The sequence below is a fragment of the Rousettus aegyptiacus genome, unplaced genomic scaffold (assembly GCF_014176215.1).
Source record: "Rousettus aegyptiacus isolate mRouAeg1 unplaced genomic scaffold, mRouAeg1.p scaffold_m13_p_1, whole genome shotgun sequence".
In the NCBI taxonomy this organism is placed as follows: domain Eukaryota; kingdom Metazoa; phylum Chordata; class Mammalia; order Chiroptera; family Pteropodidae; genus Rousettus; species Rousettus aegyptiacus.
In genome coordinates this window covers 145,669,566-145,691,995 of record NW_023416284.1, presented here as the reverse complement: position 1 = coordinate 145,691,995, position 22,430 = coordinate 145,669,566, and the positions used below count along the sequence as shown (strand labels likewise).

The 22,430-nt window shown below is 32.4% G+C and overlaps 1 protein-coding gene across 5 annotated transcripts in view; it reads left to right on the top strand.

The window, feature by feature from the left end:
* Positions 1-21,986, top strand: part of WASF1 (WASP family member 1) — a 60,676-nt gene extending 38,690 nt beyond the window's left edge. Inside the window, exons 2-9 of one of the 5 annotated variants that reach the window (XM_016161989.2) lie at positions 3,937-4,097; positions 9,355-9,489; positions 13,533-13,686; positions 14,759-14,876; positions 16,313-16,482; positions 18,091-18,270; positions 19,573-20,201; positions 21,117-21,986. In XM_016161989.2, the coding sequence (XP_016017475.1) occupies positions 3,965-4,097; positions 9,355-9,489; positions 13,533-13,686; positions 14,759-14,876; positions 16,313-16,482; positions 18,091-18,270; positions 19,573-20,201; positions 21,117-21,274 (1,677 nt within the window). In that variant the 5' untranslated portion in view covers positions 3,937-3,964 and the 3' untranslated portion in view covers positions 21,275-21,986. Of the gene's footprint in view, positions 1-3,936; positions 4,098-9,354; positions 9,490-13,532; positions 13,687-14,758; positions 14,904-16,309; positions 16,483-18,090; positions 18,271-19,572; positions 20,202-21,116 lie in introns of all 5 variants that reach the window. The other 4 variants (XM_016161978.2, XM_016161967.2, XM_016162000.2 and 1 more) reach the window with 4 other exon arrangements.
* Positions 21,987-22,430: the final 444 nt, after the last annotated feature.

Below are 22,430 nucleotides of genomic sequence, written 5' to 3'. Positions count from 1 at the left end.
TATAAGAATATTTTGAGGTCAATTTGAAATTTTAGATGAAGTAGATAAATTCCTAGAAAATCAGCTTATCAAAATTAACTGAAGAAATAGAGAATCTTAAAAGTTCTATGACAATAAAGAAAGAATCCATAATTTTAAACCTCCCCACAAAGAAAACTTGAAGCTAAGTGGTTTCATAGATAAACTGTACCAAACATTTAAGAAAAAAATTATGTAGTGAAAGAGAGAACATATCCCAACTTATTTTATTAGGCCAGCATAACCTTAATACGAAGCAAACAAAAATACCTCTCAAGGATATTACAGGAAAGGAAGGAAGATAGTGGACTGAGATCTCTTATGAGCATAAACGGAAAAATTACTAAACATAGTAACAAACCAAAACCAAATCCAGCAATATATTAAAAAAAAAAGATAGTCTCCCTATTTCGAGGTCAGCTGATTACAACATTAATTGCCTCTGCTATCTTAATTTCCCTTTGCCTTGTAATATAACATTCACAGATTCTGAGGACCAGAAAATAAATAGCTTTCGAGGGTCATTGTTCTGCCTATCACATACATCGCAACCAAGCTGGGTTCATCCAAAGGATCCAAAGTTGTTTTAACATAAAAAGAATGTAGTTCACTGCATTAACAATAAAAGAAGTAAGTTACATGATCATCAGAATAGATATAGGAAAAACTGTTGATAAAATCAACGTTATTCATAACATAAAAAATATCTTGGCAAACTAGAAATATATAGGAAATTAATCTATTAAAAGTATAAAACAAAGCAACAATAACAAACACCCTATAGCGGACATCTTGTGAAATTTTGAGGCTTTTGCTTTTGTTCAGGAAAAAGACTATTTCACACAGTATTAAAGGTTCTAGCTAGTGTGACAAGGCAAAGAAAAAAAAAGATAATCATTCACATATGGTGGATTATGTACTTTTAAAAAATCCAAAATTATAGACAGGTTAGTAGAGATTAGGAGTCTCTGGATCTAGGCTTGGTGTTAAAAAACCAGTTCTTTTTTTTGTATATACAATAAAGAAAATGAAATATAAAAAATATGCCTTTCCACCATTATCAAAAAATAATCACATACATTCCAATAAATGTAACAAAAGATGTATATGACTTTTAAGAGACATTTTAAAAACCTAAAATAATTGGAGAGATATGTTCATGGATAGGAAGACACAGTGTTGTATAGATATCAGTTCTCCCTAGTATGATCTATAGATTTAGTACAGTCCCAGTCAAATCCCCAATAGGTATATTTCTCTGTGTATGTGTTCTTGATAATCCAGTTCTAAAATACAAAGGACCAAGAATAATGGGACATTTTTGAAGAACAAGGTAGGAGGGTTTACCCTTAGGTATCAAGACATACTATAAAGCTCCATTAAGATAGTGTATCATTAACTCTAGGTAGACAGACAAATGGAATTGTAGAGACCCCTAGAATGGATGTAAAAATTTATATAAATGTGATTTATGACAAAGTGCCACTGTAGAGAAAAGTAAAAGAAAGGTCTTTTTTAAAAATGGTACTGAAATAATACATAAGAAAGTTGACTGCTGCCACACACCATTCACAAAAATTAATTCCACATCAGAAATTAAAAGTGCAAAGCAAAACAACAAACCTAAGAGATAATATAGAAGATTATATATATGATCTTATTGTAGAAAAGGTATTTCAAAATTTATGCTTTCATATTAAGCCTAAAAGGAAAATATTGATAAATTCGACCATATCGAGTATAAAAACCTTTTCACTAAAAGACATCAAAAGAATGAAATAGCAAGTGACCCAAGAGAAGATATTTACATCATACATAATTTTCTAATGGCACATATCCAGTGTTCCTACAAATCAGCCCTATTGCAATACATGATAAATAGAAAGAGCATTGAAGGGATACTTCTCAAAAGAGAAAAATCCAAAAGATCAATAAATACGAAAAGGTGCTTAAACTCATTAGTAATTGGGGAAACAAAACTATAATGATTTACCACAACATACAAGAATAACTAAAATTCAAAATGGACAATATCAATTGTGAGGATATAGGGCAGCAGCAGCCTCTTACATAGCTGAAAGCAGCATACGTTGGTAGTCATTGAAACAGTTTGACATTCACAATAGCTTCAAACTGGAAACAACTCACTTATATGAACATTTGAATGAGTAAATGTATAATGCAGTGGAATATTATACAGCAATAAAAAACCTACACAAAACAATGTGAATGAATGGTACAAGTACAGTGTTGACTGAAAAAGATAAGACATATATGAGTACATTTATATAAACAACAACAACAACAACAACAAAAAATAAAAACTGTAGTGTTTAGAGTACCTGCTTAAAAGTATCAAGAAAAACAAGGAAATGCTTATGCAAGTCAGAATATTGGTTACATATGGGGAGAAGAAGCAGTTAGGGATTGGGGTGGAGACCAGAGCAGGAGGATTCTGCGATCAAGGCAGTGTTTTATGTCTTATGTGCAGTTGCATGAGTGCTTAAATCATTGAACTGTACAACTTTGCTTACTTTTTTTCTGTTTCATATTATACAATTTTTTAAAGGGGTTAAAATGTAGTGAGAATGCTGAACAGGTCAGAGGAGACAAATTTCTTACAAAAGTTTGTTTTTAAAGAATGTTGATAACATTTGGGTACAATTAAATTTATCTAAGACTTTTCATTTGATCGTCATTAAAGATCAATAAATAATAATTTACTTCCTTCATTAACCACTGTTATTAGTAGGTAAGTACAGGGAACCAAAAAAATGACCATACAAACTAAAACTGTGCAAAAATTATCTTAGTAATCAATGGGAAAAATTATAGTTGTTTTATGATCTTTAAAAAAAATTGTCAAGACATTAAAAACTCTGCTGCGTCGGTTATAAATGTATAGAGGAATAAAAAATGAAACAAGTAGTAAAAGTTAGTATAATATAAAACATTAGAAACAGAATTGAAGTTTTATTTCTTTGTAAAAAAAACTTAGCAAGAATAGTTTTTAACAGTGCTTTGTCTTGTATAACTTAGAATAGCACAATTAGCAGAATGAGCATCTTTTCTGTACCATGGGAAATTGTCTTATACCTGTCTACTAAATTTAGATCAGCTCTCAACATTTTATTTTTTGCACTTTGAATGTGGTGAAATATCTTTGAGTTCCTTTTAGTGTGAAGTTTTTTGCTGGCATCATTGCCTCTGGGACATCTTTTTGTCACACTCACTTTCCTCACATATGTCAATAAGTTCGCCTTCACTAATTCCTTTGACTGCATATCTGGAGTCTCTCAAACACTGGCAGTGGCAACATTCCCATAATCAACTGTTTCTTGTGTTACTCCACTGGCATTCAATTTGAATTTCATTATCCTTTTTTCTTGAGCATTATCGTTTTTTGTTTGCAGTTTTATTTTTGTTGGCCAGTTCCCTCTTTTAGTTGCCTGTTTTGTAAAATTTCACATGGGTTTATCACTGGGAGGCAGGAATGTAACCCAGCTAGCTACGTGCTTTACTGTCCAGAGGCAAGTTGACTAGCAGATGAGGAATGACTGGTTACTAACCTATTTTGAAAGGAAGTGATGTGAATTGTTACTGATTGTGATGTGCACCTTATATTAACATAGTGATGAGTGGCCTGAAGTGCTAGCAAAAAAGTTTGAATTTATGCAGTTTCTGACAGCTGACATTGAAAGTAAGAGTTTTTCCCCCTCAATGTTTTATATAATGTTAACATTCTAATAACTGAAGATGAAAGAAGGTTAAAAAATCAGTTTTGATTCATTTAGTCAGGTGATTCCATTTTCATTGTTTAATACTAGCAAATATTTTATTATTAAATGTGAAAGACGAGATCTCATTCTCTGTTGGTTGAATTCAAATAATGTTAATTTATTGTTTGATTTCCTACAGGTGAACGGGCACAGAGGTTGAGCTCAAGATGCCATTAGTGAAAAGAAACATCGATCCTAGGCATCTGTGCCACACCGCACTGCCTAGAGGAGTTAAGAATGAACTGGAATGTGTAACCAACATTTCCTTGGCAAATATAATTAGACAACTAAGTAGTCTAAGTAAGTATTTTTATCCCGATTAAAAATACTACTCCCAAACTAGAATGTTATGCTATACCGTATTAAGAAGATATTCTTGAGATTAATTGGGGTTGGGGGAATATTTGATGAGAATACAAAATTATTTTGAAAAATATAGTCATTTAAGTATAATTAATGAGTTTTAGAATAATTTCATCTTCCCCCGCATGTTTCCTCTGGGAAAGAGAAATAAGGATAGAATTTTGAGGAACAGAGTCACATGATAATTACTGAGATTGTTTTTAAAGTAAGATTTGATCTGTGAAAGAGCCAGAGTTATACTTTAGCTTGTTGTTATTATTGCTGTTTACTTGTTAGTGTTTTGGGAGCACTCGTTTCTCTTTACATACATTTTATTAGCCTAGGGAAATATTTTTATATTATCAAATATCTAAAAGCAAACGGTACGGGGGAGTCACTAGTCAGGATTAAGTTAGCCAATAGAGTTGTCCAAAGGACCTTAAGATATCAGTCAAGAGTCTGATATGCAGCATGATGTCAAAATAGCAAGTGAACCTGACCTCTGACAGAAAAAAAAGCAAGCAGAGTGGCCAGGTAATAAATAAAAAGCAGTGGGAGGGGCACATAGTAGAGAAGGAGACAGGCAATGCGTTCCCATTATGAGATTATAGAACAGAGCTACCGAGGTTAAGGAAGTAAATTTAGAATAATGGAAATAATTTATTTAATATTAGAAAATTAAAAAAAGAAATCTAGTCTATCTCTGGAATTGAAGGATTAGTTTTCTAATAAGACATTTATAATTTATTTTAAAGATAAAACCAGGTGTTCTTGGCCTAGATAGATTCTCAAAATGGTCTTACATTGATCTTCTTATCTCTACCCTCTGACATAGATTGTCCTTAAAGACAGGATTGGCTCTTCTTTTCTTTTTTAACTTTTGTCCTTTCTTTTTGTAATTGAGTACTTAGCATAAGATAGAAAGAGATTGTTAATCTCATTTGTTTCAAATGAGAACATTTGTACTTAGACCTGTGTAACTGGAGCAACACATTTGAATGCTCTCCGGGAGAGCAGTAAATTTCTACACTGCCTATGAAATAAGTTGTAAGAATAAATTAAAAGGTAGTTTATTTGAATTTAAGTATATTCCTTATCCCTTTAGGTGGTTAATTTTTTCAGGTTGGTTATTGGCAGTGAGTCACTAACATATTGTTTACTTGTATCTTCCTTGGGAAAGTCAGTATAGAATATAGACATGTCAAAAGAAGAATCCTAGATATTGTATTAACAAATGATTAACTATATCGTTTAAAGACATTTGCTAACATTTTTGTGTGTGTTGTCTAGCCCTAATTGACTCTAACATAACATGACTGTATATAGAATTTATATGTAATACATATACCCGAGTACATCAGCATGTTAATATTAAAATACGTGTGTTAACATAGAAATGACATTGATTAATTTGGTTAAGATGTTTTAAAATTAATGAATTTTGGGTTTAATACTGACATCTCATTTTAGGTATATACCCAATATAGAATTGAGAACTAATATAATGATTAAGGGTGTTAATTTGCAGGACTTACAGAACTTCAAGGTGAAAAGTTAATGAGTTTTCAAGTCTGGAATAGTCCATATAAGGAACACCTGCCAGCAAGCACATGGCTATGTTGTAGCCAAACTCTGAAAATAGAAATACATTGTAAAAATATAACTAAATTAAGTTTTGAGTACTTGATTTGGAATCAGAGACTCTATAGGCATTTTGTAAGCAGTTCTTAGAGATTTAGAAACAAAGAGAAAACCTGTGAAATATTGTAGCAAGGTGTAACAGTAGTTTATCACTTTGGAATTAAGTTCTGTGGCAGCTTTCCCGCTTGACAGTGGAGAACCTGGAATTAAATTCAAAAGGCCTCTAGGTAGTCGGAATAGGCAAGCCCATGCCCTAAAGACTGAGCACATCAGAACCTGTTTACTTTTACTTTGATAGTTTATACAGGTTTGATGACCTGATTTCCAAATATTTATGCTTCAGAACATTAAAGGGGAGATCTGGGGGAGATAATAGAAGTAGTTCTTAACGGAAGCCAGCCCAAAGAGGTGGTTTACAGCAAAGGACAAAGTTGTATGAAGGAAGAATCAACATAAAAACCAGAAAGAGGCCATTTAATTTAAAAGCACATATTCTTATACATTTCAAAGCTGTTTTCTGGCCCAAGGCACTAGTTGGTTTTCATAATCAATTCATGACTATGAGTCCTCAAGAAATGGTTATGTTTAATTTTTGTATTCTATTTAAGACAGAGAAGCTTAGAATAGATTTTTATATTGGTTTCCATAAAAAATAGTCAAAATAATTAATGTTTTAAATAATCTCTGAATCACTTTGAAAACTTGGCTATCCAAAATGGTTCTAGGTAATTGAGATTTTCACTTTGGTACTATTGTTAGCATTAAAAGTACTGGAGGACACAGCAATGAAGTTAAACTGCGGGGCTCAGCATGGCGTGGGGCCGAACATACTCCTGACCTCTTCCTCACAGAACTGTACATCCCAGGGCTTTTTTCTTCATGGAACACATTTTTGTTTTATAATATGTAATTACGGAAAACCTAGAATTAATTTTATGTAAATTTCTTCTGCTTTATGAAAATTTCTTTCCCATTTTATGGTTGTCTTGCTTTAACAACCATTGGGACTCAATTACCGGAGGGTTCTTTTACTTTTCTCTCTTCTAAGGCTTTTTTCTTATTGAATATTGGCAGATCATGCTGCCAAGAAGAGCTGATAGAGCCTACTTCTTGTTCTCAAACAAAGCTACTAGCTAGCTAACAAGATAGATGGGTAGGAGGATGGATAAATAGATTGGCTTGATAAGACTAATGGATACATAGATAGACAGTGGACAGATAACAATACTTTGCCGTGTAACAGAGCTACATGGTTCTTGTCTGAAAAGACCATACCCTGTTTAGTTGAAGAGTTAATAAGGTGAATACTGAAACCTTTCTAAACAGTGTGCACATGCATGTAATTTAAATCATGAGTTTTAGATTGTAGAACTAAGAAAAGAGAAACACAAGGTGAAGTCCTTAGAGGAGGCTTGCTGAAAGGAATATGAATTGAATTAGGCTTTTAAAGGAACAAAAAGAATTTGGAAAATGGAGAGGAATGAGGAAGGAAGCCATTTCAGCTTGCATGAAGAATTAGACAAATAAATAGAGGCAAAAATAAATATGTAAGGGGGATTAAAAGGACAAATGGGAGAGAGAATGTTAGATGAGGAGACTCAGATTTTAATATCATAGATAATGAGAACTTGTAGGTTCTCAAGTAGCGAAGTAGTATAATAAATGTAAGGTTAGTTAAAGTTCAGATACATATACAGTCAGTTTTACATTGCAAACTTTATTCCTTTCACCATTCTCAGGGAAGGAGGAGGTAGATTTGGAAATAAGAAAGGATATGAAAAGGAATGCTTATCTTATCCACTGAAGTACTTAGCACTTAAACTTATGGTGGGAGGAGCAAAAAAATCTGTTAAAGAACTATTGGCTGTCTTTCCAGAAAAAACGCAGATGCATTTTAAAGTGTGCATATAATTTCAGGTAATATACAGGTGGCAAGGATCCCTGTATTAAACCGAGCTCTCTTAGAATGAAATTGCCTCTTCCATCTGTGTATCCCTAGCATTTCCATCGCTAACATCACTGAATAAATGAATAACTTTATACTGGCCTCTTCTAACACCTGGGATGTTTCCCTCATCTGTCAGAGAAACTCTGTCTCTGGAAGTGTCTTGAACACCAGCTCACATCCAAAAGTTAGGTGCTTTTTTCTGCATATGCTACGTGACTCTTATTACAGTGAGAGCCCCATGTTGAACTTCTGCCCTGTATCAGGTGCTCTGCCAGCCCCTTTGTTCATACTATCTCTTTTTCTTACAACTTCTTAAAGCAGATATTTTTATCCCTATTTTATAGGTGAAGAAATTGATACCAAGGTCTCAAAGCAAATGGAGGAGAGATTTAGTCTTATAAATTGCTTTTCATGTGTTTAAATGTCTGCTCAAATCTCATCAATGCCAGAGACTTTCTTCTAATCATTTTATATTGCCAAGCTCTGGTACAGTGTCTGGCACATAAGATATTTTTAGTTGGTTTGGTTTAAAGAATATATGTGAATGAATAAATATATACAAAACTATCGTTTTTCTCTTAAGTTCTGACCTTTTTTTTCCCCTAAAAATTATATAATCATCTAGAGCAAGAATTTTATATTTTACTTCTTAGTGTATCAGTAGGTCGTACACGTATCTGGCATAAATGACCCCTCAGTAAATGTTTATTGGTTTTACTGGTAATATATTGAAATGCTTTGGAAAAAAATGCAGTATTATTCAAAAACTAGTAAGATTAATGAATTCACTTAATAAGTATTTAGTATTTCTCTGTCATAGGAACTATCTTGATAGAGCTTACTACTGAGCTAGATTTAATCTAGTCAGTATACTTGGGACTAAAATGTCTTGATCTAGGAACGTCATCAACCTTTTTTTTTTTAAATTCAAAAATATAGATAGTAATAGACTTAGCTTTATGTTGTAAGTATACATTAGTTTATATGTTCTAAATACACTTGAATATTTTTTCATTGTAGGTCTTCTAAAACTTCTTTTAGAGTAGGGTTATTTTGGTTTATTCTTTTCAGTAATGGAAATTTACACAACTAGAGAAATACAATGATTTTAGATTTATGATGTTTTTTAAAAAAACTGGAATAAGAGAAATGTAAAATATAAATTTGTAGAATCTGTTTTGGGCATACGTAAGACAGGTAATCTACTAGGCTTATAAAAAATCTTGGATTCTGCCACTTGAAATTCTGGCCTGAAATTCAGTTCTAGTGCAGAGTTTCTTTATGAATGCTGATTTGAGATTAAGAGATAAAATATGTGTATGTACTTTAATATCTTAATCTTCTCTAATCCTCAACAGGTAGATAGATGTGGGTAAAGCAGGTAGAGTACTTCCATTTTAGACACAGGTTACTAGCAGGAAGTGATAGAACTAGTGGTTAAAGGCAGATTTCCCAGGGCTTGTGTTGTTTTCTGACTGTCACATTTGAGTTACTTTAGGCTATAGTTGAAAATTTAAACTAGTTGCAAAAAATGCCAGATTTATCAGGACAGAACTTTTAAGTGTTAAATTGTTATTTATCTCTAATCACATTAAATTTTATGGTATATGTTTCATTTTTGCTTAGGTAAATATGCTGAAGATATATTTGGAGAATTATTCAATGAAGCACATAGTTTTTCCTTCAGAGTGAACTCATTACAAGAACGAGTGGACCGTTTATCAGTTAGTGTTACACAGCTTGACCCTAAAGAAGAAGAATGTAAGTTTATTCATATTATACTTTCTTTCAAATATTTGTTTTAGGTTAGGTGAGATGAGTGAAATATTTAAGAACAGTAGTAAATGCAGATTTATTTCAATTCTCTTCTACCCATGACCTTTGATGTACATGTTGTAATAAATCAGTGAATCATCTATAAATGCCATCAGGATGACTCTGCTGACTTTACTCATTTTTACTTTTTTGACCTCTTCTTTTTTTATACTAAATGACTATTGAGTTTTTGACAGGAAAAAAATTTTAGCCAGACTTTTCCTCTATTCTCTTTTCTTACCTCTCTTACAGTTTATTTGTATACTTTTGTCTTAGAAATAAGAAATTATTTGAAAATTAAAATTACTTGAAATTCTTAGTAATTGAAATTGATTCTATAGGAATGTAATTCTTTTTAATAGGTTTTTGTGTGTGCAAAATGTTACATTGCTGAAATCTGATTTAGTTATTTGAATATTATTTCCCACTTTAAATGAACATTTCAGAAAAATCCAAGTTGCCCATATACAGGACGAAAATGTTCTATATTGATTATTAAACCAGGGATATCAGGTTAAAAAAAAACCTATATTACAGGCTGAAATAATGGTAGAAACTTCAATGGTAAAACATTTTATGCCTTGATAGAATACATTGAATGCTGATGTTTCTCAAATCCCTTTCTGTTTGTTTTTTTTAAAATCAAAAAGAAATGGAACTTATTTAGAATATAATTTTCATTTATTCTAAATGTGACTCATAACTTTCTTCAAAAACTATTAATATAAATGCTTTAATAGATCAAAACTTGAACAATAAGTATATTAAAATATATCACTGAAAAAAAGCAAAAAGAACGTAATGATAGCTGTCTTAGTGATTGAACAAACTTTTTTTTGACATAACCTCATTTAATGCCCACATAAGAAGAAGCAGATACTTACTATGCTAAGTTTCTATTGCTTCCAAAGACATAAACTCATAGATTTGGTTGTGAACAAAACCTGAACAGTCCTTTTTTTAAAAAACAAAAACCAAAAACCAAAATGTTTTATTGAGATACATTTCATACACCCTACAATTAGCCCATCCAAAGTTAAATTGTACAATGCAGTGGATTTTGGCATATTCACAGAGTTATGCAACTCTCAGCACAAGCAAGTTTAGAACATTTCATCACTCCCAAAAGAAACCCATTAGCAGTCACTCTCCATCTCCCCTTCCCCTCGCTTCTGTCGTTCACTAATCTATTTTCTGTTTCTATGGATTAGCCTCTTCTGGTCACTTCATATGAGTGGAATCATATAATATGCGGTCTTTTGTGACTGGCTTTTTCACTTAACATAATGTTTTCCATATTGGTTCATATCATAGAGTTTATTTGTATTTTCCTGATGACTAATGATTTTGAGCATTTTTTCATGGCTTATAAGCCTTTTAGAGACAAGTCACCCAGCAGGAAGTGGTAGAGCTTGGATTTTAAACCAGGGTTTAAGTGACTTATCAGCAGTTCGTGCACCTTCTTTAGAGAAATGCCAATTCATATTCTTTTACCATTTTGAATTGGATTTATTTTTCTTTTTATTGTTGAGTTATAAGAATTCTATATATTCTAGATCCAGGTTTTTTATCTGATATGATTTGCAAATATTTCTCCTATTTTGTGAGTTTTTCTTGATGGTTTCCTTTGAAGCATATACATATACATTAGTCATACTTCTTGAAATTCTTGAAATAAAATCATTGCTAGTAGTGAAAAAATATTTTATGGCCATACTTTTATATATATCATTTACATCCAAAATTTCTTTTTTAAAATAACTTAAAACATTTAAGTTATAAATATATGCCATCTAATAATACAGAAATACATGGGCAGTTCTTATAGTATCAGAAATTAAAACTAACATTTAGTTTAAAAAAACTGTTAAATCTCTTAGCATTCCTATTAAAATTGAAAACAAAAATACAGATACCAGTAAATAACTTAAAATGTGTTTAAGTGTTTTTTAAAAATCCCAGTGTGCTGACAGCCGTCAGAATTGTTTATAGTCTTCTTTAAAATAATGTGGATCATTGGCTAAAAATTCAGAGCCTAAAAGCTGAACTACTTAATTTGAAATTGTTTGGGGGATGTTGGATAGAAGGAATTTTCAAAGTTATTTAACCTAGATTTTTAAAGAGTTCAGACAAAGTAGCTATGAATATAATACTAAATTTTAGAGTGGAAGGTCAATATTTTCGTTTTTTAATTACTATTAAACAGTAAGTAATGGTGAGAACTACCAATATACTTTCGAAAGTATGTAAAAATGAGTTTTAAGCAAAGACCTGTACAATTACATTTAATTCACTTATAGTTGTAAATATCGTGCTAACTTACTGTATTATATAATATTATTTAAATAATATCAGATGTCATTGTTGGCTCCTGGAAGGGGCTTTGTCACAGTGGTCTGTCAAAAAAAAAGACGAATGATAAATGAGAAGAGTTGAAGATAGACCTTTACATAGTCTTATATCTTTCTAAGAAAGTTTTGGGAGAATGAACACTAGGTTCCATCTGGTTATGTACTTAAGGTTAATAAGTGAGGTGGGAGAGTGGCAAGAATTGATCCATTTTGATTGTAGAAAGCAGAGGCAACTTCTGACGGGAACCAGAGGAACAGCTGTGGTATTGTGGCAAAAGGATCAACTTCAAAGGCAGATAGACCTGGGTTTTCTGTTCTGACTTTACTGTTTCTGAAGCATTTTTCCTTGGACCAGTTATATAATGTTTTCTAGCCTTGATTTTCTTCTGTTTAAAAAATTAAATAATAATTCCTATCTCACTGAATCATAAAGATTAAATAAAATAAAAATTAAATGAAAGCATCTAGCGCATGTAGTATGTAGTCACTAAATAGCTTCATACTACTTTTTAGTGATAATGAGGGAAAAAACTATTTCTTTGGATTTTCTTTTGGTGTTTTTATGTGTGTTACACATTGTGCCCTGGAATTTCTACTGGGAGTACAGCCATGGTGTGGCCTTTGCAGAGGCAGCCTCACTGCTTCACTTATTCCATAGATCCAAAGGCTCATGTCAAATAAATTTTACTTGTGAGGGTAATAGAGATACTGTTATAGGCAGAAGAAGAATTAAACAATTGTTACGGTTGCTTAGTACTGACCTCGCTATTATATAAAGCATTTATCTGTATACTTAAAGCCATATTAAATATGCAAACGAAATCACCTAATTTTTTAATTTCAAGAAATCACTCAAAGCCTTAAGAGTATAGGATTTTGGTACATTTTTTTTTCTTTATGTTAACATGCTTCATAATCCAAAAGAAAATGAGTAAATGAAGTTATTTTATATCACATATACGATGGGGCTGTGCTCGTTGCTGGAGATGCTAATGTACAAGACAATCTTAGTCTTCAAGAGCTTATAGCTAAGTAGAGGTCCTTATGGGACAAGAGCAAAGATAAGTGAAGTAGATGATAATGTAGATTGCACAGTACTTGAAAATATTTTCTTTACTGTAAAATTAATTTTAACTTTATAGTATATGTATAATACTTATAGTCAATATAGCATAGAGGTCAACAGCATGTTTTGCTCAGAATGCCACTGATAACCAAGTAATTTTCTCAGAGTTATTGGTATAAGCTAAATAAAAGTAATAAAGGGTGATAGGAAAAACAGTTAGAGAAAAAAGAAAGAAGAGAATATAGGTTGGTGGGGACCCGGGATGGCAAATAGAGGGAAAAAAAGGTGTATTTGGTGGGAAAGACAGATGAGCTTCAGGTGTCATTAGAGTGTTCTGATCCTTAGAAATCAAAGGTTGCATTGAAACCCGTCTGATTGGGAGAATTAGGCACAAAATGATGTGGGATATAATTAGATAGAGCATTTACAAATATGGTTCCTGATTCATAAGCCTCTATAGTTGCAACCCCCTGAGCCAGGCTGTTTTAAACAAATAAAGTATATGAATTTGTTTTTATGTTAAATCACCTTAGTAAAATAAACCAAATACATTTTTTAAATTTTTGTTTTAGTGTCTTTGCAAGATATAACAATGAGAAAAGCTTTTCGAAGTTCTACAATTCAAGATCAGCAGCTTTTTGATCGCAAGACTTTGCCTATTCCATTGCAGGAAACATATGATGTTTGTGAACAGCCGCCACCTCTCAATATACTCACTCCTTACAGGTCAGTAGACTAATAAACATGAAGAATGGTTATTTATCTCAGACTTCAAATTCAGATAGGTAGCAATCTACCTTTAAACGCTAAGCCCCCAAACATTCTTTATTTTGATCAAGAGAACCCTTCTTATCCACTACCTTCAGAAAACATTTTCTTATTCACTAGGTAAGTTCCCAAAGTTCTGACTTACAAAAGATAGGACTAATTCAAGGGAATTGTTTTGACAGGTATTAATAAGAAAAGCTAATAGCAGACTTATCATGAACGGCCAAGGAGTTAATGTCTTTCTAATTTAATTTCCAATCACACAAAAAATAAAAAAAGAGCTCAGAATTCCACCGCAATAACAAAATAAATATTATTTTTGCTTATTTTATCTACTCTTGCATTAAATTTACATAGTGAATTAAATTTACATAGTGAATATGTAATATCTGTTTTTCAAATGTTTTTTACCACTTAAAATACGATCTGGAATTATTCAGCTTTTTTTTGGAGTCCTTTCACATGGTTTCTTAAATAGGTAATTTAAGATTCACAGCACATATACTGAATAAAATGGTATTCAGGTAGTTATTTGAAACTATTTGTCAGTTTGCAAGTCATTTGAATATAAGCAACTATTACTGCAACAATGACTATTGGGGGTATTTGGGAGGTTTGGTAAGATGATAAGTAAATTAGAATATTGACAGAAACCCTCTACAGTTTCTCTATTCTAAATATTATTGTCCTTTCAGGCTTTTGTCTTTGGCAGAACCATTTGTAATTATTGGAATTTCTCAAAGGACTTTTATAAAACTAGAGATTCAGCATAAGTTAGGGATGAAAATTATCCAGCTGTACTTTAAGTTAATAACAACTCTGAAAAACATTTAGTTTTCAATTTTCCTTAGTTTTCTGCCTGACCGATGAGAAATATTCTATCAGTACAATATTCTAATTAATTTTGTCACTATTTTTACACATGCTATATTTTATTAACATAATAGGAAAGACATTTCAGTAAAACTATTTCTTTTTCGATCACCTAAGTCTTCCTGATATATATTTTAATTGGTTTTATGTATTTCAGAGATGATGGTAAAGAAGGTTTGAAGTTTTATACCAATCCTTCATATTTCTTTGATCTATGGAAAGAAAAAATGTTGCAAGATACAGAGGATAAGAGGAAGGAAAAGAGGAAGCAGAAGGTATTACAAGAGATTCAAAATATTGAAGTTAGTTTTCGTGTATTTGTCTTTTGTTGCATATTTGGAACTTTATTAGTCTTACACTTTGACAGTTTTATTTCATTGGGTCCATATACTCAAATATTGAAGTCTTTATTATCATACAAAGATCACAGTCTAATTTGAGCAGATGAGCAATTAGATTATTATAATGTGGTGTGATAAGTGCCATAACAGATGTATGCATGGAAGGTGTGGATAGCCCAAAACAGCACCTACTTTAGGCAGAGGACAGGGTTGGTAAACACTTGCAACAAAGCTTATAATGTATCTTGAACAACGAATAGGAATGAAGTGGAACTGGAAAGAGATGGGCATTCTGATAAGAAGGAACAAAGGCATATGGTACAGATATTGGGAAAGCAGATAAAGCTAATATTTTCTAACCACAAAGTATATCCTAAATGTTTTGGAAAGGTTATTCTCCCTAAATTCCTGTTATCTGGTTTCTAATTCCCTTGGATCTACTTTATTCCATGTTAATGATAACTAGAAATATAGAAGGAGAAAGCAATGTTGAATTTAGGCAGAATTATGAAAGAGACAACGTCTGTCTTCATCTCCCCTCTGTTTCTCCTGTGGCTCTCTGCTTTCCCCTCTTCTTCCCCATAATGCCTTCTTGTTATTATGTTCTTAGCTGGACAGTATCCCAGTGTTCTAGCTAGAGTTTGCAAACTGGTGTCTGGAGGCCTAAATCACACCTACGAGCAGTGTTTTGTTTGTTAATCACAGTGGTCTTAAATGTTTCTCACTGGAATGTCTTAAATGGACATGTCTGTCTAGTCACTGCTTTCCCCATCTTATGCCCTGCTCTCTTCATTTATGTATGTTCTTTGCCTGGCCCCTTTGGGCATTTGACTTTGTACCTACTCTAGACTTTTCTATGCTTTCTCTCATGATTTAAATCACTTTTTGTTTTATTTTTCAGATACCCTTGTTTTCTGTTGAGTGACACAATTATAATGAGTTAATTGGATAATTGGGTTTTTTTCTAATATATTAGTTAGCTAATTAGTGAATTCCCAGATAATATAATGTTAGTAAATTTTAAGGTTTGGTTAGAGATAGGCAGTGCCCATAAATGTTAAAAAGTTGGCGAATTATTTTTCATCTAAAAGGACTTTCTAACCTCAAATTTTATTACATAGGCATACTATTTTTATCTGGTGCATCAATTCCAGTTAGAGATTAAAGAAACATGACAAGAAACAGATTACAAGACAACTAGCTAAGATTTAATTCTGAATGTGCAAACGAACTGTGTTTCTTTTACTATATTATGATAACATTGTCTTTTTCAATATTGATGTTAGAATTTTATTTCGATTGTTATAACCTCTTTTTAAAAACTTAGCACTTCAGCATTTGGCTTTGTTTCAATACATCTGTTATAGCAGAAAAATCTGGATCGTCCTCATGAACCAGAAAAAGTGCCAAGAGCACCTCATGACAGGCGGAGAGAATGGCAGAAGCTGGCCCAAGGTCCAGAGCTGGCTGAAGATGATGCAAATCTCTTACATAAGCATATTGAAGTTGCTAACGGCCCAGCCTCTCATTTTGAAACAAGGTTTCTTTTCTTTTATTTGTTTTTTAACAAAATTAATGATAAATTACTGGCTTTATTTTTAATATTTATACCTGTAAGTATTAGGTCCTGAAATGCTGAACTGGCAGATCATGTTATAACCATAGAGATGATTTTGAAACCTTGACCACTGTAAGCCTACTAAAGTCTGCTCTTGGGCAGATCATTTTCATACCTGGACTTTAGCTCTGTTATCTTTAAAGAGTTGCTTGGAGTATATGACCCTCAGCATTGTTTTAACTTTCCTATGAAGTCTCAATTCCCTTTCAGTATTTTAGGCAGAGTCTGCTAGAATTTTGTAATAGAGGAATGGAGTCTGAAGTTTTTTTTTTTTTTTTTGAAGTGTTACTGATTCACTATATATAAAATAGGAGTTAAGAAAGGGTTATATTTTCTTCTTTTTTCTTTTTCCCAACTTCTTTTCTGTACCACATCTCCAACCTCAGATATATCAGGACTTTCAAACAAAATTACTTGTCCCATTTTGCAAAAATAAAGAATAGGTCATTTTCCTTTCTCAGGAGCTAGGGGCCCTATATAAGTAATACGCCACCCTAGCAAACATACTAGCATCTCCTGTGGAGAAATTTATTTGCATATAGTTAATTGATTGTAGTTATTATTATATATATTATAGTTATTTATTTTGAATGGAAAAAAGTTTAAGGTTTTTTTCTTGAATAATACATGTAAATTATTAGGCCATAAGTGAAATATTTTAGCCTATTTAGGAGTAATATACATGTAAGACTATATGCATTACGGAAAGAGACTGAAAGAATTAAGATTTTTTTTAAAAAAAGTTAATCATTTATAGCAAATATTTATTTCAACTCCTGTTAAGCAATTGAGGTATTTAGCTGACTCAGTAGTGTAAATGCAATATTTCTAACTTGTTTTGTGCACATTTTTTAAATCTAACTTTGTTTTTAGCATGTACTATAATCAGTAGATATGTCTGCATGCTCAAGGTATCTAAAATTTTGCTTAAATTTGCTTAAGTCACATGTTGCAATGTTACCTAGCATTCTATTTTCTGCATACATATGTAGCACCTTTGAAAACACTGAAAAGCAAAAACAATGTAGTTAACCATCTCTGTGGTGCTTGTATCAGGGAGGCCTTTCTCCTTGGGTCTAAAACATTTGGAAATCATTTACGTTTAAGAGCAACAAGATATCCTTGTGGTAAGAAATTCCAGTTTTTCTATTTTAGCTTTTGTCAGTGACATTTTATTGTAAAGAAAATAGAAGCAGATAACTTGGAATGAAATTTGCTAAAAGTTAATTATTTTCATGTTCATAAGATTATATATGTAATATTTTTCATCCTTGTGACTTGAATTAGTGTTATATTATAAAATAACTGAAGGTCACCGAAATGAACCCGAATCAGCAAGGAAAGTTTGTATTTTAAGCAGCATTTTTTGTTTTAAAAACAAGACAGTGTAATAAATATCTGAAATAAGTTTCCTAAAAGTTGTTAAAATATTAACATTCAAAGGATAGATGAACTTTAAATATCTCATGTGTGGCACTTTACTCCACCAATAATTCAAGAAAAATATACTGATACTGTATATTTTTTTAGACCTCAGACATATGTGGATCATATGGATGGATCTTATTCACTTTCTGCCTTGCCATTTAGTCAGATGAGTGAACTTCTGACTAGAGCTGAGGAAAGAGTCTTAGTCAGACCACATGAACCACCTCCACCTCCACCAATGCATGGATCAGGAGACGCAAAACCCATACCCACCTGTATCAGGTATGTTCAAACAAATTTTGATGTTTTATCTCAAGGGTTAGCAGCCTTTTTCTTTAAAAGCACAGATAGTAAATATTTTAGGCCTTGTGGGTATATGTTTCTGTCACAATTGCTCAACTCTGCCATTGTTGCATGAAGGCAGTCATGGACCACATGTGTAATTAAATAGATATATTTATGTTCCAACAAAACTTCATTTTCAAAAATAGGGAGTGGGTCAGATTTGGCCTGTGGGAGGTAATTTTCCAGCCTCTGTAATAGCTGATACATGCATTCTCTTGGGAAAATTTAACTAATGAGAATTTAAAGATTAAAGTGCATTCCATTTTACTATAGTTTTGTTATCAAGCACATAACATGCAGTATAGCAGGTTCTTGAATAATGTCATTTTGTTCAACATCATTTAACGATTAGATGTCATAGGAACTTAGCTATTGTTTATATCAGTTAGCCTTTGGTGAAATTGGTTTCGCTATGTTATTTCACTTCAGGTCATAGAACCTATTGACAGTGTTAAGAGAGGACTGAACTCTGTATTAATACAAATTAAGAATTTTTGTAATGTTGTAAGAGACTAAAAAATGGAACCAAAGGTGTTGGTTATAAATGTTAATTTGATATTAGGGGAAATAGTCTAAGAGTTTGAGAGAAAATAGGCAATTCTTCATAATAATTTTTTGGTAAAGCTGTTTTGAAGTTTAATTTTGTCCATTGTTATCCAAATTACAAGTTTTAAAAGAGAAACAAAGATAAGTGTTACGATTTTCAGTTAAAAATATCAACCCTCTGTCTTTGACTCATTTGATGTTTCATCCTCAGGGAGGAAGAGGTCCGTAAATTTCCTTTTGTAGTTTGTAATTAGTTTTCATTGTAGTTTGTAATTAGAAATGCCATATGGTAACTCTTAATAGCTTCAGTATAAATACAGCATTGTGTTGGCCATAGGTATTGCTACAAATATCATAATATGATAAATGTTGAGTTATTACAAAGACACACATCACAGTGTTAAACTGAGCATTTTACTTATCAAAGTAAGCATGAAATGCTTGAGTTGATAGGAAAGTTAAATGCAGGGATGAGATCATTTAGAATTTTACAAACCAAAGTACCACCTAACAATTATTTTGTTGGAGTACTTTTAGTTCTCGTTTCATTCTAAATATTGCTGGAAATTTTTTTCATTTTTATAGGAACATTTTAATGAATCTACCTTAATATAATTACTGATAGTCATTTATATATTGTATGGTTAATTTTTTCTCTTTTAATAACTTGCTAGGATCTCTTTATCATTTCAGTTCTGCTACAGGTTTGATAGAAACTCGCCCTCAGTCACCAGCTACAGGCAGGACACCTGTGTTTGTGAGCCCCACCCCCCCACCTCCTCCACCACCTCTTCCATCTGCCTTGTCAACTTCTTCATTAAGAGCTTCAATGACTTCAACTCCTCCCCCACCAGTACCTCCCCCACCTCCACCTCCAACCACTGCTTTGCAAGCTCCAGCAGTACCGCCACCTCCAGCTCCTCTTCAGATTGCCCCTGGAGTTCTTCACCCAGCTCCTCCTCCAATTGCACCTCCTCTAGTACAGCCCTCTCCACCGGTAGCTAGAGCTGCCCCAGTATGTGAGACTGTACCAGTTCATCCACTCCCACAAGGTGAAGTCCAGGGGCTGCCTCCACCCCCACCACCGCCTCCTTTGCCTCCACCTGGCATTCGACCATCATCACCTGTCACAGTTGCAGCTCTTGCTCATCCTCCCTCTGGGCTACATCCAACTCCATCTACTGCCCCAGGTCCCCATATTCCATTAATGCCTCCATCTCCTCCATCACAAGTTATACCTGCTTCTGAGCCAAAGCGTCATCCATCAACCCTACCCGTAATCAGTGATGCCAGGAGTGTACTTCTGGAAGCAATACGAAAAGGTAATTTTCTCGGGGCCATTAAAAGCGTTGCTATTGTAGATTTAGAAACTTTCTAAATATTTGAAACAATAATATTTTCCTCATTTATAAGATTTTAAATGATCGTGTTTTGTTCAAATGGTCTTTAGAAAGTAAAGCTATGTTTCACTTATATTTTAAATCATTTTCAAGAAAATATATCACATTTAATCATTTTATTTTCATACTTAGTAAGGATTCTTAAGTGTTTATTGAATAAGCAAGAAATTAAAAGTAGCAGACTTAAATGTTACAGAAAATTAAAACCCTTTATGTTATGTTTAATATGTATATTAAAACCTTAGAAATTATATTTTCTTCAGAGTTAAGGCTGTCCCTTTAATGTCTCAACGATACTTGCTCCCAGTGACACTTAATGTACCAGATGTCTTTAAGTTTCTCAGTAACAACAAAAAAAGAGACATATTAATTCATTAATGCAGCCAACATTTCCTAAGAATATATGCCAGGCACTAACAGGATAGAATGAATAAGAGTGCCTTCTTTTCAAGTACCAGGGAGAATAAAGCCACAGAAAATATATTCAACCAATGTTTATCTTATTTGACCAGAGAGGTAACAGAAGAAAAGTATCATCTGGTTAACTTTTTAGGATTTGGTGAGCAGGGAGACACAGTAGATCATAATGGCTTAATAAACTGTAGATATCCACTGGGATATCTGGTAAGTTTCACCAGCTAATATCACAGATGATAACATAATGAAGAAATTAACATCTCTCTAAATAGGATTCCTTCAAATTCTTTTTAATAGATCTTGTTTTTTATTCTTCTATTAATAGTTCTCATGTGTATTTGATTTTATTTCAGAGAGATTAATAATATTTAGTATTTAGTATTTTGATTTACAATGAATGGTTTGGATTTAATGTATCAGGTATTCAGCTACGAAAAGTAGAAGAGCAGCGTGAACAGGAAGCTAAACATGAACGCATTGAAAATGACGTTGCCACCATCCTGTCCCGTCGTATTGCTGTGGAATATAGTGATTCAGAAGATGATTCAGAATTTGATGAAGTTGATTGGTTGGAGTAAGAAAAATGCATTGATAAATAATACAAAACTGAATGCAGATGTCCTTTGTGGTGCTTGTTCTTTGAAAATGTTTGGTCATTCCGGTGTTTTGCTTTCTTTTCCTTAAGATAAATAACCCTTTTTCCTCCATAATATTTTTGATTTCTAAGAAAAATATTAGCATACATTTCAAACTAAATGTTTTACAGTGGCTTATCTTTTTTATTTTTCCCTGAAAAGATATAATTTGGTCAAATAAACCACTAAGTATTAAGCATGGACAGCTGTTGTTAGAGTAGCAGATTCAGTTTTTTGATATATCTTAATTGTGCACTTTGTGAATTTTAATTTAAAGAAAGCAACTGAGATTGAAATCTTGAGGGCAGCTGTATCTATTAATGAGCCTTATTCTATTTCTTGATGTTTTAAAAGAAGAAACACTGCCTTGATTATATGAATACACTCAGAAAGTACAGTTAGCTCGTAGTATTGAATTCTCTTAAAAGGAATGCTTGAATTTTTTTTAATTATTGTTTTGTTGTTTTTAAATACTTGCCTTATTCGAATGTTTAGCAGTACTCCCTTCACCCTTATATATTGTGTGGTACGATTTTGCTTGCCTATAAGAGTTCAAAAGATTTCCATGTAAAATACTCTGACATAAACATACATGTAACTTACATAACTGTTAAGAATAACAGTCTGATTTAATAAATGGTTCATTTTAAAGGTTCATGGGTGTTGATCTTTGAATAAAACTTTGCGAAAGTTTATCAAATAATATAAAGTAAGCTCTTAATATATAGATAGTAAATGAAGATTTAAAAACCCACTTATGCAATGTAATTTTCTTTTAATTTTACAGGTTCATATTGTCTTGTGTGTAGGATAACTTTTGTATCATTTTTTCCTTAAGATCACAAAATTGGCATTTTTCAACTTATGCTCTTAAATTAAAATCTCAACTTCCTATCTAATTTCAGCACACCTTGACTTCACTTTAACATCATTCTTGAAATTATATTTTGCAGTGTTAATATGAGTAGTTAATGTTTACACAGTCCAGATTCAGGGGTGGAGAGAAAGTAGCATTAATAACAGATTATTTAGTGTGAAGAAAAGACTAAATGAGGTTTTGGTAGCTTAACTGTAAAAATGACTGCAGTCTTTATCTTTG